Source organism: Miscanthus floridulus, chromosome 13 (assembly GCF_019320115.1).
Source record: "Miscanthus floridulus cultivar M001 chromosome 13, ASM1932011v1, whole genome shotgun sequence".
Classification (NCBI taxonomy): domain Eukaryota; kingdom Viridiplantae; phylum Streptophyta; class Magnoliopsida; order Poales; family Poaceae; genus Miscanthus; species Miscanthus floridulus.
This window is the reverse complement of record NC_089592.1, coordinates 17,825,146-17,839,182: the sequence shown is the minus strand read 5'-3', so window position 1 is coordinate 17,839,182 and position 14,037 is coordinate 17,825,146. Positions and strand designations below refer to the sequence as shown.

Genomic DNA, 14,037 nt, shown 5'->3' with positions numbered 1-14,037 from the left:
ACACGAAGGCATCTATCCTCCTCGGCAAGGATAACTCTGCCGGCTGCGAAACTCTGCTCACTAGGAGTAAGGCTGAGGTCGAGGGCCTAGGGAAGTAGACGGAACTCGATCATCTTCAGGTGCTCGTAGTGGTCCCTCATCACTCTGCGAAGTGCCTTGTGTGAGATAGCTCGCAGTCCCTCCTCGACTATGTCCTCTATAGTCAACTCGATGGAAGCTGGGACAGAAGGTAAGGTAGTGCTAGCTGGGAACTCGACTGAGGTGACAATCGGTCCTTCGATTCCTCCTTCCTGAGCTGGCTTCCCGGTGCAGGGGACCTTGACAAGCTCATCAGGGACACCTAACGTGATGAGAACTTGGCAGAGGGTCTGTGCAAAACCCTCGAGCTCACGTAGGTCGAAGGTAAGCTTGGTGTGGTCTAGAGGTAGCGGTCCTAGAGGCGGCCAGTCGACGTTCGTTGCCATCTACATGTTTTAAGGAACAGGGGTTAGTAGGTTCATAATAGATAAGCCTTGCATAAAAAGTAAATACAGGGTCGGTGTATAACCGAAAGAAGGGCTGTCCATGTCCTATTCTATCGTCCATTTCTAAGGGTTTCGTCCTAAGGTCAAGTATGGCTCTGATACCAACTGAAACGACCTCGATTTCCACGAAGGGAAATCCACCGCGTCGTAGTGTAATAAGACCGTTGTAGATCATATTACCTAAATTCCAGTCGAATATCACATTCATACAACGATAATATCAGAGTACAAATAATGTAGAATTACATAATTTATTACATCGCCACGTTGGCGGAATCAAAAAGTAGCATTCATTCAGAACAGTTTGAAGATAAGATCGCCAAACTTGAGCGTAGGCACGAACCCCTTAACCGTCAAACTCCTCGGAGCTATACTCCTCAGCAGAACCTATGTGCCAAATTTATCAGTACGATTTGTACTGGCCACTCCCAACCCTATGAGCATCGTTTTGTGGAAATTGAATGCAAGTTGGATATAATCAAAGGAACCTATATGGCTGGGGTTTCCTATGCATTAGCATATCAAGTATATAATAGTAGTTGGTAAAGTTTTAACACCATTACCACTCTCATTCCAACCCATTCCCATTCCAGAGCCAGGTTTCGATCCTGGGATTGATATACCATCATCTCCATGCCATCACCATACCATATCTATACCATCGCTCAGTTGATAGGCCAACTCCCTCTTGGCACTGTCTCAAGGCCCGTAGCCCCTGGCTACGACCGACACTTTCTCCCGGGGGAAGAAGAGAAGGACTCATCTCACTATCTAGTTTAAGCGAAACCCAGGAAAGGTCCATAGCCGACAAGTCAGCACATGTATCGATTGATCAACCATACACTCTACAGAGGTTTTACATAACCACAAGATCCGCCTTCCTCGCTAACCATCGTCAACTGGGCTGATTCCGACCGCTTGCTATCCTAGGATAATGCCACTCTACCATTCAGCCCTGGTACACCCCAAGTCTAGTCTAGGGTGGCTAAAACTGTGAGTCATGAGCCGGGTCCACAAGGTCTCCATGAAGTCTCAGAAGGGTGTGGGGGAAATCCTCCACACCCTGTACCTCCTTACACTATCCGTTATCAACCTAGCAGTAGTGGCAATATCCTACCAAGTAGTCCAGCCGTCCCGCACCATATAGGGCGAGTGGTACGTAAGGCTTCTCAGTGAATCTGAGTACTAGTAAGTCCTTAGGGTTGACCAAGCTAGTATGTCTCCATCAGGGTTTTCATTTACCGTGCCACCATAGCACCTCCATCCCGGACTCCTCCCATCATAGGTTCACACCCAGGACCACCTCAAAACCATTTACCCACCATAGGTATCCATTTCTAGGGGTGCCCAGGTAGCACCCCATGGCAAGACTTGCCCTAGGCTCGTTGTATACTCCAACTTGGTCGACACAATCCTCACCCTCCACACACCTAAGTCACACACGCAGCACTCTCCCCGTAATCTAGATAACACCAATTTCCACCACGCATTATTGTAGTATAAGCATAGTAGAAGTATAAGCATTGAAATATAGCAGTAAGTGTGTGTCTAGCCTAATAGCAAGGTATGCAGGGGTAAGGTTGCGTCAAGGAAAAAGACCATCAAGTAAGCATACTACCATGCAAGTCCTAACATAATATGATTATATCAGTAAAGTAAGCAATAGCAGTTCTATATTAGCCATGCGTAATAGGTGCTACGAGATTTGGGTGGGATGTGGCACCTTCAGTGTAGTCATCTCCGTACTCCTCATGGTACTCACGATCCTCGTCCGTCTGGTTCTCCTCCGAGTCTGCAAAAGATCATGTTATAGTCACGTTAGCGACGTCTATAGAATAGCACAAAGAAGCAATGAAAATTCAAAAGAGCCAAATGCACTCAAACATGGGTTCATTGTGTAGAGCTCGATTTTAGATGAGTTTTGGTCCTTGTTTTGTATTTTTCTGAGGTCATATGAATTAGTTATGAATTTCTGAAGTTTAAATCATTTCTGAAAATGGAAAAAGGCTGAATTAATCCTGGGCTGACTCGTGTCACGCTGTGACTGGTCCATGTGGCATGATGGCGTCAGCATGACGTCATCGTCTCGGTTCCAAGCTGATAGGTGGGGTCCAGCTGACGTCAGCATGACGTCAGCGTCTGACATGTGGGGCTAGGTCAACGGTCAACATTGACCGGTCAATGGTCAAAACGGGCCGGGTTCAAACTGGGCCTGAACAGGGCTAGATTTGGGCTGGTCTGGGCCGGGCTGACCCGGACACGTGGCGTGCTGTGGCGCTGCCACATGGCGTAGTTGGGCTTCTACTGGGCTTCGTTTCCTGGCTGTGGGCGTGAGCGCGGCTCACGGTGGCCCCAAGTTCACAGTCCATGGACCCAAAGCAGGGTCCATGGTGGACTGAGTCCATTGCCATTTCCCCTCGCGCCATGGCGACTGCAATGGTGGGGTCAGGGTGACGGATGGTGTTTCCTAAGTCACTGGTCATGGTGAACGGCGGCTCGAGCACAACCGGCGTGCGGGGATGGCGTGGGTGCAGCGGCATTGGCCGGTTCTGTGTCACACGTGGGCGTCACAATGCTCCAGCGAGCATGTTGGGCAGGTCGAGGGGTCCTCTAGGGCCTCCGGTGGCTTTGGCCATGGCGGCGGTCTTCCGATCACGTCGGCGGCGTCGGTGTGTGGGCTATGGCCTTAGAGAGGAGTCACAGTGGGGAGTGTAGGCTCCTACTGATCCATGTGGATGCGGTGAGGGCGTCCAGAGCGCAGGGTAGGACTTCCGGTTTCCAGGTGTCCGGTAGGGTCTTTCTGGTGGCCATGGTGACCTGGTGACGACGGCGAGGCGCGTGGGTCACTACGGGCTCGGGGATGGTCGCGACGTGCGCGTGAGTGTGCGGTGCTTGTGTGCCTAAAGACTAGGGATGGCCTTGGCCTACGCGCTCACGGTATGGAGCGCCATGGCCGAGTAGCAAGGTCCAGCGGCGAGCAGGGGAAGAATCGGGGGCTCACCGTGGGTGCTGTGGAAGAGAGGATGGCGGTGCAGTGACGAGTGGCGACCATGTAGCTTCGGAAGCAGTGCCATGTAGTGTTGTCCGCTCCGGCTTGATCCACGACAGTGCTCCGAACTCCAGCATGCTCCCGGTCCTCCTCCCGGCAGTGGCTCCGTTCTCCTCTCTCGAACTCCTCCTCGGCCTTCTACTCTCGGTGCGAAGTGGTTGGCCACCACGTGGTGGCAGGGCTATGGAATGAGAGCTAGGGCAACCAGGATCGGGGGCTCTTATAGCCGAGCTCGGCCATGGAGCCCGACATTCGACGGGTGGAGATTGAGGAGGATCGGAGGCGTGCATCTCATCCAACGGCGTCAAGGGGACAAGGCCATGCCTCGGGCGTGACCCCTGGCCCGCCCTGCCACCGCTGTCGGGCGACGGTCGCATAGGTGGTTGAGGCATGGGTGAGGAAGACGACACTGTAGGCGGGGTGGCTAACATGCGGGGTCCAGCGGGCAGTGGCTATGAGCGAGGCAGACGGGTGCGTGGGCGTGGGCGTCATGCTGGGCCGGCTCGTGGGCTGCACGCGCGCTGGGAAGACAGGAAGGGTTGGCAGGCCGGTTGGGCTGGCTGGCTGGCGCGGGCCGAGCAGGCCGAGGCGGCTTGCGAGGCCTACATCCTTTCTCTTCTTTTTCTATTTTGTTTTTCATTTCTTCTCTTTTGTTTGAATTCGAATTTGGGTCTAGAATTTGAATTCCAAATTGGTGCACCTAATTTATTGGAGTTTTAGGAAATTTTATTTAGCTATTTTGTATAACAAAAATAGGTGGAGTTTTGTTATACAAAGATAGAATTAGTTTTCTCTTTAAGCATTTATTCTTTGATTGAGTATTAATTACTTTATGGTGTATTTCTTTTAAAGGTGTTGCTTAGACATTACATAAGACAAATGAAAATCCAAATCACTTATTTGAGTTGACAATGCATGCTATGTTTCATTTGTTAATACTTAAATAAACATGATAACAAATGGCATGCCATGCTCATGAAATTGTCTAGTTGGGTTGCTTCTAATGCAACACTTTGGGGTTGGCTTCTACAATGTCACTCATCATCACATGGGGTTTTAAGAAAAAATTTGTAGCTGTGATTTTTGGTTTGTTACACAAAACCTCTTGGCTCTACTATGGGAGTGCTTGGCACCCGTCCTAGAGTGGTCGACGCCACTGCAAGACCTCTCGGCTCCACTCCTGGAGTGCTCAGCACCCCTCTCGGAGTGCTCGGCATCCCTCTCGGAGTGCTTGGCTCTGTTGCTGGAGTGCTCGGCATCCCTCCCGAAGTGCTCAGCACCTCTTCCCCAGCATCTTCACCACCGTGGATAACCAAGTGCTCGACGACAAAGGTGTTGGTGAAGCCACCAGCTTCCCCCGTGCTCGGACTATTCTAGTCCCAAGCCACCTTCTCATCGAACATGACGTCGCATGAGACAAGCACCTTGTCTCCGCGTGGGTCGTAGAGCCGGTACGCCTTGGTACCCTTCGCGTAGCCTAGGAACACCATCGGTGTGCTCCTATCCTCTAGCTTGGTGAGGACCGGCTTCATCTTCCTGACGTGGCCGATGTAGCCGAATGTCCGGAGGAAGGACACGCTCGGCTTATGCCCATACCAAGCTTCGAACGGCGTCTTGCTCTTCAGGGCCTTTATGGGTGCGCGATTGAGGATGAACACTGCCGTGGTCACCACCTTACCCCAGAACCTTGCTGGCATGCCCTTGGCCTTCATCATGGATCGAGCCATGCCGACCACCGTTTGGTTCTACCGCTCCACCACGCCATTTTGTTGTGGCGAGTATGACACGGTGTGGTGTCACACCACACCCTGATCCGCGCAGTATGCAGCAAACTCCATCGAAGTGAATTCACCACCACGATCAGCCCTTAGCACGTGCAGCTCCTTGCCGCTCTCGGCCTCCACGCACATCTTGAACTTCTTGATCACCGCCGCCGCTTCGTCCTTGCTCGTTAGGAGTTGCAGCCACATATAGCGATTGTAATCATCCACGAGCAGAAGTACCGCCGACCACCATTTGTGGCTGGCGCGATTGGCCCGCAGAGGTCGCCGTGGACGAGCTCAAGAGCATCCGTCATGTGATACTTGGCCGCCTTTGGGAATGGCAGCCTCCTCTGCTTCCTGGCCAGGCAGCTGTCACACAGCTCGCCTCTATGCTCGATGTGGGGGAGCCGTCGGACCATCTTCCCCACCCGACCAAGCGCATCGAAGCTGAGATGGCTGAACCGGGCATGCCACAGCCACGGCTCCTCGGTATGTCATGCCACCAGGCACACCGGCTGCTCCACCTTCAAGTCGAGCGGGTACAACCAGTTCTGGGACATCTTTACCTTGGCAAGAAGTCGCTGCTCTCGGTCCTTGATCCTAAGGACGCCGTCCTTGATCAGTACCTCACTACCGTGATCATCCAGCTAGCCAATGCTGACGATGCTTGAACATAGCTGCGGGATGTAATATACATCCGTTAGCGTGTGGTGCTCCCCATTCTAGCACCTGAAGATGATGGTGCCGCACCCTCGGATTGCCATCTTTGAGCCATCACCAAACTTCACCGTACCGGTAACATCATCATCGAGCTCAGAGAAGGCTGCCTTGGAGCCCGTTATGTGGTTGCTGTCACCGGAGTCCAGATACCACCACTGCTTTTGCTCACCGCCCATTCGTCCGAGGAGGACTGGGGTGCGCGGTTCGTCGAGGTCAATAGCCTTCAGGACCTTTCTAGGCCCTTCCACCACCGTCACCTCTTCCTTCTCCTCGGCTTCAACGTCGTGCAGTGCACAAAACATCGCCATCAGGATAGTGGCCTCATCGTCAGCTTGCGCTAGATGAGCCTCAGCCTTTTTCTCCTGCTTGCGATTTGGGCACTCCCGTGCCTAATGGCCCGTCGTCCCGCAGCGCCGACAGGCATTGGGGTCGACCTACTTCTTCTTTACCGAAGAAGCCTTGCTGCGGTGCTTGCCATCACCACCGCGGCTAGAGAAGGCTACCCCGGTGTTTCTCCGAGCAGCCCACTCCTCTTCTGTCAGCAGCAGTTTACCGCTATCCTTTGTTATTGTTGCCTACTCTAGGCGCTCGTCTACCTTCCGCGGACGGCCTGTCACATCCTCAATGGTGAGGGTGGACAAGTCTAGCATCGTCTCTATGGAGAGAGCGATCTAGATGTACTTTGTCGGCATGGAGTGGAGGTACTTGGAGACTGCCTTCTCTTCGTCGATGGTGACGCCGTGGCTCTTCAGCTTGCTGATGGGCGTCTGCAGGCGGAAGAAGAAGTCCTCCACCGATTCACCATCCTTAAACTTGAGATTGGCGTACTCCTGCTTCAGAAGCTGGGCCGTCGCCTCCTTTGCGCGGTCGAAACCGACGCGCATGGCCACAATGGCCTCCCACGCCTCCTTGACAGAGCTCTTCGCCCCCAACGGCTCCCTGTACTCCATCGGTACAACAACGAAGATAGCCTCCAACGCTGAGATGTCGCCTTCTTCATTTTTGATGCCCTTGTCAACAACATTCCAGAGCCGTCGGGTTCTGAGCTTGACCTTCATGGTTACCGACCACTCGCCATAGTTGGTGCGAGTCAGCGTCGGCCAACTGGTGCCGCTGACCTCTCGCACCGTGCGAACAACGACATCCTGTCGTGGCTGGGCAGCCACAACAGTGCCACTGCTGTCGCCCAACTCTAAACCGTCCGACATCGCCAGCGGTTAGTCTGGCGACGGCGCTTTTATGGCTCCGATATCTCTTATTGGCCCATACAGGATCACCGGCTCAGGTGAGTTGCCACTCACCAGTCTTGCCGACCACGACTATCGTTGTCCGACCACACACTATGGCCAGAGGTAGAAGAAGGGAGGAAGAACAGAGCATACACACACAGTAGAGACACCAGCGTTGGCCGGAGCTCTGTATAGGAGATGGCAAATCTGAACTCTCTCTTTACTGAGTTGCAGTGGCAAACTATATATGTAATTCTATCCATCTAGTCCTAGTATAGCTGTCATGCTGCTACAATGGCTAGATAACACAGCAGGGCTGACTTTGACGCCTGCCCCTGCTGTGACTACAGTGCAGCTGGTGAGCCGTTCGGTGCCTACCCCTCTAGCGGCTACAGTACCGCAGCAGGAAGCCTTTTCGGCATCGCATTTCCCTACTGTGTGTTCATACAAGGTAGCAGTGACAAAATCAAGCAGCAAGCATCAGAATGAATGAGTCCAACGATACTTTTAATTAATTAAAAAAAACAACATATAATTGACAAGCATCAAGCATCAAGCATCAGAACATAACTGGACCAAACCATAACAAGGGTTGACCGTGCATGGTTCGCTCATCCTTCCAGTCAAGCGGATGGCATGAACTGAACACAGCCCTCTCCGACTCCGAGAGCTTGGCAATGGCGGTGCTGCCCACTTGGATCTAGCGCAGCTGCCACGATCTTCGCATCAAGTGGTTTCCTAAGATTAAGAATGAGCTCGCATATCTGCTTCAGCCTATCCATGCCGTATCGATCCGCACCCGCGAGGAGATCCCGCACAAGCTCTTGGTGCTCCTCCCTTCCGAGATCACCCAGCAGATCATCGGGCAACGTGTCCGTGTAGATGAAGTGGAGCAGGGTCTTGAACACCGGAGGCGCCATGCCGTCGACGGCTATCACCTCTCTTGCAGCGTCGTCCTCCTTCGCCGGCGCCGAGCCGGAGAGCTCGGCCTTGAGAACTGGTGACCGCGCCGCGAGCACGACACGGTGCGCGCGGAACGCTTCTCCTTGGACGGTGAAGGTCACGTCCACCCCAACCGGCGTCCGCAGCAGCAGCGCGCCGAGGTGCCTCGACAGGTCGGGCGGCGGCGGGTCGGCTGTTCCCGGAGACGCCGTGGTCTCCGAGAGGAGCGTCTGCACGACGTCGAGGACGCACTCGACGGTGAGGCGGTCGTCGCGGAGGTATGGCGACGCCGCCAGCTCGCTCAACGTCATGAACAAGAGGGAGCCCCTCTCGCGCTTCTTCGCCTTGCTCGCCTCGAACTCCACCGGCTCCCTGCGGCGGCGCACCGAGCGCGGCAGCCCGGTGGCGCGGTCCACCAGCCTGAGGTCGTACAGCGCCCGCGCGCTGCCGTTGGGCGTCACGAGCCTGACGAACACGGACACGTACTCTTCGTCGCCCACCTCGGCGCCGGCGGGGTGGTAGCGGATGGCCCAGTCTAGGCCGCCGACGGCGAAGGTTTCGGAGGTGAGGACGCGCCCAGCGCGGAGCTTGCCGATGTACCCGTCGATGTCGAACCGGTGCTCGCCGCGCACGGTCTCCGTCGTGGTTGTGGACTTGGTGTTCGCTGGCAAAGCCATTTCTTCGCCAAGGTGTGGATATGCTGTGCACTCGTGTTGTTCGTCCAAGGACTTGGTCTGGTCACCGCGTGTGTATGTGTAGAAGAAGAGGTGAATGTGGTCGTTGCATGAATTTGAGCGGATCGGAGAGTCCAGAACACGATGGGTGAGTGAAGAACACGAGGGGTCAGTGGTTTGGAAGTCGAGGAGGACGCGCCGTGTTACCAAGACATGGGAATCCTCAGCCAGAAACTCAGTGTTCTCTTCGGTTGCCATGATCGCCGATTAAACTTCTTCAAATTGCGGTGTCGTCATCTATATACGCACACGGCCGCGTCAAAATTTGAACATCCGATCCATCACAAAATCACAAATGTCGCCGTCGCCGTGCACCGTCCTCGGGACGCACCAGTTCGAGATCGTCGGGTACAGCCTCATCAAGGGCTTCGCCGGCGGCGAGTACGTGCGGTCGGGCTCGTTCGCCGTCGGCGGCTACCGGTGGTCCGTCCGCTTCTACTCGGGCGGGTTCTCGGCGCCGCACCACGCGTACGCATCGGCGTTCCTCAAGCTCACGAGCAAGAACGCCAGGGCGTGGGCGCGCTACGCCTGGTGGACCGCGGCACCGGGCTGTCCCGCTCCGTGCGCCGCGAGGCGGTGCCCGTCATGTTCGACTACTCGGTGCCCCACAACAAGTGCAAGGGCAAGCGCGGCGCCCGCAGGTTCATGCCGCGCAGCGAGCTCGAGGCGTCGGCGTACCTGCGCGACGACCGGCTCACGATCGAGTGCGTCGCCGACGAGGCCCGGGTGCCGGAGGCCGTAGCTCTGTGCCGGTTCAGGGTGCGCCCTCGGACCTGGCCAAGCATCTGGGCGACCTGCTGCTCAACCAGCAGGACCACGCGGACGTCACGCTCGCCGTCCAGGGAGAGGTTTTCCGCGCGCACAGGGTGGTGCTGGCTGCGCGGTCGCCGGTGTTCATGGCGGAGCTCTTCGGGCAGATGAAGGAGAAGGCCATGGAGCGTATCGCCATCGACGACATGCAGCCGGTGGTCTTTAGAGCTCTGCTTCACTTCGTCTACACCGACACGCTGCGGATCCCCGGCGATCTCGACGGAGACGACTACAGGGACATGGTGCGGCATCTGCTCGGGGCGGCGGATCGGTACGGCATGGAGAGGCTGAAGCTGATTTGCGAGGGCATCTTGTGCAGGAGCGTCGAGGGCATCTTGACGCTCGCCTTGGCTGATCGACACTACTACGAGGCGCTAACAGATGTTTGCCTTCAGTTTATGTCTCGTGGATTAGAAGGATGATGGTAGGATCGTATCAGGGAAACAAAATTGCATATTCGTCTAGTGAACTTATAATCCGAAAAAATTAAAAAAATGAAAGTCTGAAACTGATATGATCATCCACTCTGCTAATCTTTATCTATTGGCAATTGTGTTAAGTTTGTGTTCTGTGTCACTTCACAAATTCACAGCTCCGACCTCCCTTGAAAATGCTTTCTAGATTTGAGATTTGATCTGAACACAAGCTGATGACTTGAGTTGGCCTTGATCCGCTTTCTGGTTTTGGGCTCTGTTGCAACACACTGATATATATGCATGGGTCTGGTGAATTAGCAATAGGTTGTGCATTGGTCAATTACATTGAACCACTTTTTGTTGCTAGTATGCTGAGGTTACCAAAGTATACAAATTAAATGGACATAAAAATTTCCATACTGAAAATTATCTTTCTTCATGGCTTACGGTGAACTTTTTGTTAAAATGGAATTGCAGGTGAACTGATAGTCTTACCATGCCGTGTTACATTCTGTTGACCACTTGACCTGAAGAGAGGTTGCCTTGGTGCCGACAAGTCCCTGAGACTCCCCAAGTAGATCTCAAGCACGCTTATGGAGAAAGTCTGCGGATGAACCGTCTTCTGAAGCGTGAGAAAACAGTTCTTATTGGCACAATACCGGCAGGTCCTTCCTAAAATCAATCAATTATACAGATTTATCAGAACAGATTTGCCATAAATTGAGCTCAAATCTGATCAGGACAAGCACCAACCAACCATTGTGTAGGTTTTTTTTTTTAATGAACCAGTCTGGCCATAAAAGAGAAAGCAAACATTTTTAAGTTTGACCCAATTTAAAAAAAAAAGTGTGCCAAGATTTATGACACCAAATTAGTATCATTCCATACACCATAAACTATATTTTCATAATATGAGGATTTGTTTTTACAAATAATTATACTTTTTTTATATAAATTTGATAAACATAAAAAAAGTTTCACTTAAAACAAATCTAGAAATTAATTTATTCTGAGATGGAGGCAGTATATACCTATCAAAGGGACAAGTTTATGCATGTCCTTATAAAAGGTCCACATCATCGATAACTATTAATGACATTACTAATGCTAATTTCTCACTAATTGAGTATCTATTTGCAACACTATGCAAGTCCATTGTAACAGTAGCACCTGGAACAATAAATAAAATAATATAAAGCCCTGAGATATCAGCACAATTATTTTACACAATTTGTTGTGGAAAAATTATTGAATCTAAAAAGTATGTCATAGTATACGATAATGATCCAGAACGGGCGTCCATCCGTGACTCCCATCCGGATGCGGCTCCACAGGAGAGTGGGCCCCATCTCTCTCAGAAGCAAAAAAAAAAGAAACAAATCCCCACTCCATGCTTATCAGCCCGGTCCCAAAGCAACGTGTGGCCGTTCGGACCTTCCGCCCCCTCTTCTCCCACACCACACTCGTCAGGATGCGCCGCACCCTGCCCTTCCCCCATAGACGGCCGCGCCACGCGCCCTCGTTCCCTGCGCCGCTCACCTACGTCCCAGTCACCTACGTCGCTCACTCCCTCATCGTTCGTCCATTGCCCACCGACGTCGGGCGTGCCGCTGACCCCGCCATGGCCGCTGGGCCACACGTGCCCTGGCTCCTCAGGCCTTCCTCGGCCAAGCCAAGGGCACCCGTGAGCGTGGCCGGTGCTGGTGGTGCTCATGTGCCGTCTCTTGCCGCCAGATCCCACCCTAAGGACGAGAATCGATCGGCCCCAGCCTTTCCCTTCCCCTATGTTGCAAATGTATATTCCAATTGTTTCTGATGTTTCAGAGGTATGTTGAATTGTTACACATGGACGTTGCAAAAGTAGATCGGGATGTTGCACATATCGCATACTTTTGCAGTGTTTTTAATGGTATGTTGCAAGCATTTTGAAAAATATTTCATCTGTTTCAGACGTATGTTGTAGCAAGTGTTTTATCTGGATGGTGCATATGTTTCACACACATGTTGCAAGTGTTTATCTGGATGTTGCATATGTTTCACACACATGTTGCAAAGTGTTTTATCTAGATGTTGAATATGTTTGATACATATGTTGCAACAGTATGTTTCAAATATTTCATCTGTATTCGACGTATGTTTGGATTCGAGTGTTTCATATTGCAAGTGTTTCATTGGGGCACGGTGAGTGATGGGTGCACAACTCGGGCGCAACAGAGCTGGGGACTGACGAACAGGGGCGCAAGGAGTTGTGGGCCGGCTCCCAGGTCCTGCCCACGCGGAGAGAGAGGACAGGGTCACGGGAAGAAGCGGAGTGCAACGGGGTGGGGGGCAGAGTGCACGTGCGAGGCGGGGCGGGCTACGCGGCCATCCATCCGGACGCGAGGAGCGACGAGCGCAACATCGTGGGTGTGGCGCACGGGTGAGGCGGACGGAGTCGGGCGGCGCGGGTGCCCGGATGCTCATGTACGTCCGGACGTCGGGGCGCTAGCCACGCCCCATTATATATATATATATATATGGAAAAAATGGTCGGTTATAATATGAAAAAAATGAAAAAGAGGAAAGAAACATATATAGGTTAATATATAAAACTCTCTCTTTCAATTAGAAAAGGAAAATATCACGCTAAAAAGTCGTCACGATAAAATTGTCTATAAAATTATGTCAACTAAAACTATATTAAAAAAGTTAGAATAAAAAGTTTTGGTGATAAATTTGTTTATAAAATTGTGTAAAAAAGCTGTCTAAAAAGTTATAGAAAGTTACTATGATAATATTAGTTTGGTCACGCAAAATGTTACATACTCCTATAGAAGAAATTGTGCCTTTCTAAAAGATAGAAAATTACGGAATTGAGTTATTTTTTTAAAAGGAAAGTCACTGGAGTGGGGACTCGTACGGTCAACAATGACTTTGGATTGGGGATGCTTCCCATCGACGGCCCAGGTAAAGTACAATCATGATCCAAACCAGGTCTCCCTTTCTTCTACTACTCCTGCGCGGCGGTGTGCTTTCCAATTTCCCCAAATGTAATGCAAGACAAAAACAAAGCAAAGAGTTACAACTGTAGAAGAGTACGGATTTGACACGAGATAGGAGTAAAGTCTCTGCATCACACGTGGCCATGGCACAGACGTGGAACTGTCGCCGTCGACGTCGTCGCCGTGGTGGTTTGACCTCCTCCTGCCTAAGATAGCAGCCGTGGTCCTACGCCGCCTCCCGTCCCACGTCGACCGCGTCCGCTTCGCCGCCGTCTGCAAGACATGGCACGCCGCAGCGGGACACCAGCCCCGGCAGCCGCTGCCGTGGCTCGTGCTCCCGGACGGCACCTTCTTCAGCTACTTGGGCTCCGTGGCGCTCCGCTTCCCTGACGCCGCGTGGTACCACGGCTCCTGCGGCGACTGCCTCCTCTTAGGCGGCGGCGGCGATGGGTATCTTCTCGTGTACCCCTTCTCTGGGGACACGATCATGCGGCTCCCAGGACTGTCCAGCGTCCGCTTCATCGTCCGAGTCGGCGAATGGCTAGCGTGGCGCAGCATCACGGACGACCAGCGAGCTCCCAAGGACACGGCCGTGCGCAAGTTAGCCATCTGCCCGGGCCAGCTCGTCGCCGCCATGGTCGGCGACGGTCGGCTCAACAAGATCGCGATGTGCCGTCCGTACTCAGATTCCTGGGTGATGAGCGCTTACGACGCGTGGAGGGGTTTCAAGGACGTCGCATTCTACGACGGCAAGGTGTACGCCGTCAAGGACACCGGCGACCTCTTCACCATGCCCCTCAACGTGGGCAGCCACACCGTAGAGCCGAAGATGTCCTGGGCCAAGATCGTCATCAAGGTCGCTAGAGACA

The 14,037-nt window shown here is 52.9% G+C and overlaps 2 protein-coding genes across 2 annotated transcripts; one reads left to right on the top strand and one right to left on the bottom strand.

The window, feature by feature from the left end:
* Positions 1-7,908: 7,908 nt before the first annotated feature.
* Positions 7,909-8,904, bottom strand: LOC136499536 (BTB/POZ and MATH domain-containing protein 2-like). Its single transcript, XM_066495153.1, has one exon. It carries the CDS (start codon positions 8,902-8,904, stop codon positions 7,909-7,911), a length of 996 nt encoding a protein of 331 aa, XP_066351250.1.
* A 352-nt stretch (positions 8,905-9,256) lies between these two features.
* Positions 9,257-10,193, top strand: LOC136499534 (BTB/POZ and MATH domain-containing protein 2-like). Its single transcript, XM_066495152.1, has 3 exons — positions 9,257-9,492; positions 9,603-9,720; positions 9,774-10,193. Exons 1-3 carry the CDS (start codon positions 9,257-9,259, stop codon positions 10,191-10,193), a joined length of 774 nt encoding a protein of 257 aa, XP_066351249.1.
* The last annotated feature ends 3,844 nt before the right edge of the window (positions 10,194-14,037 follow it).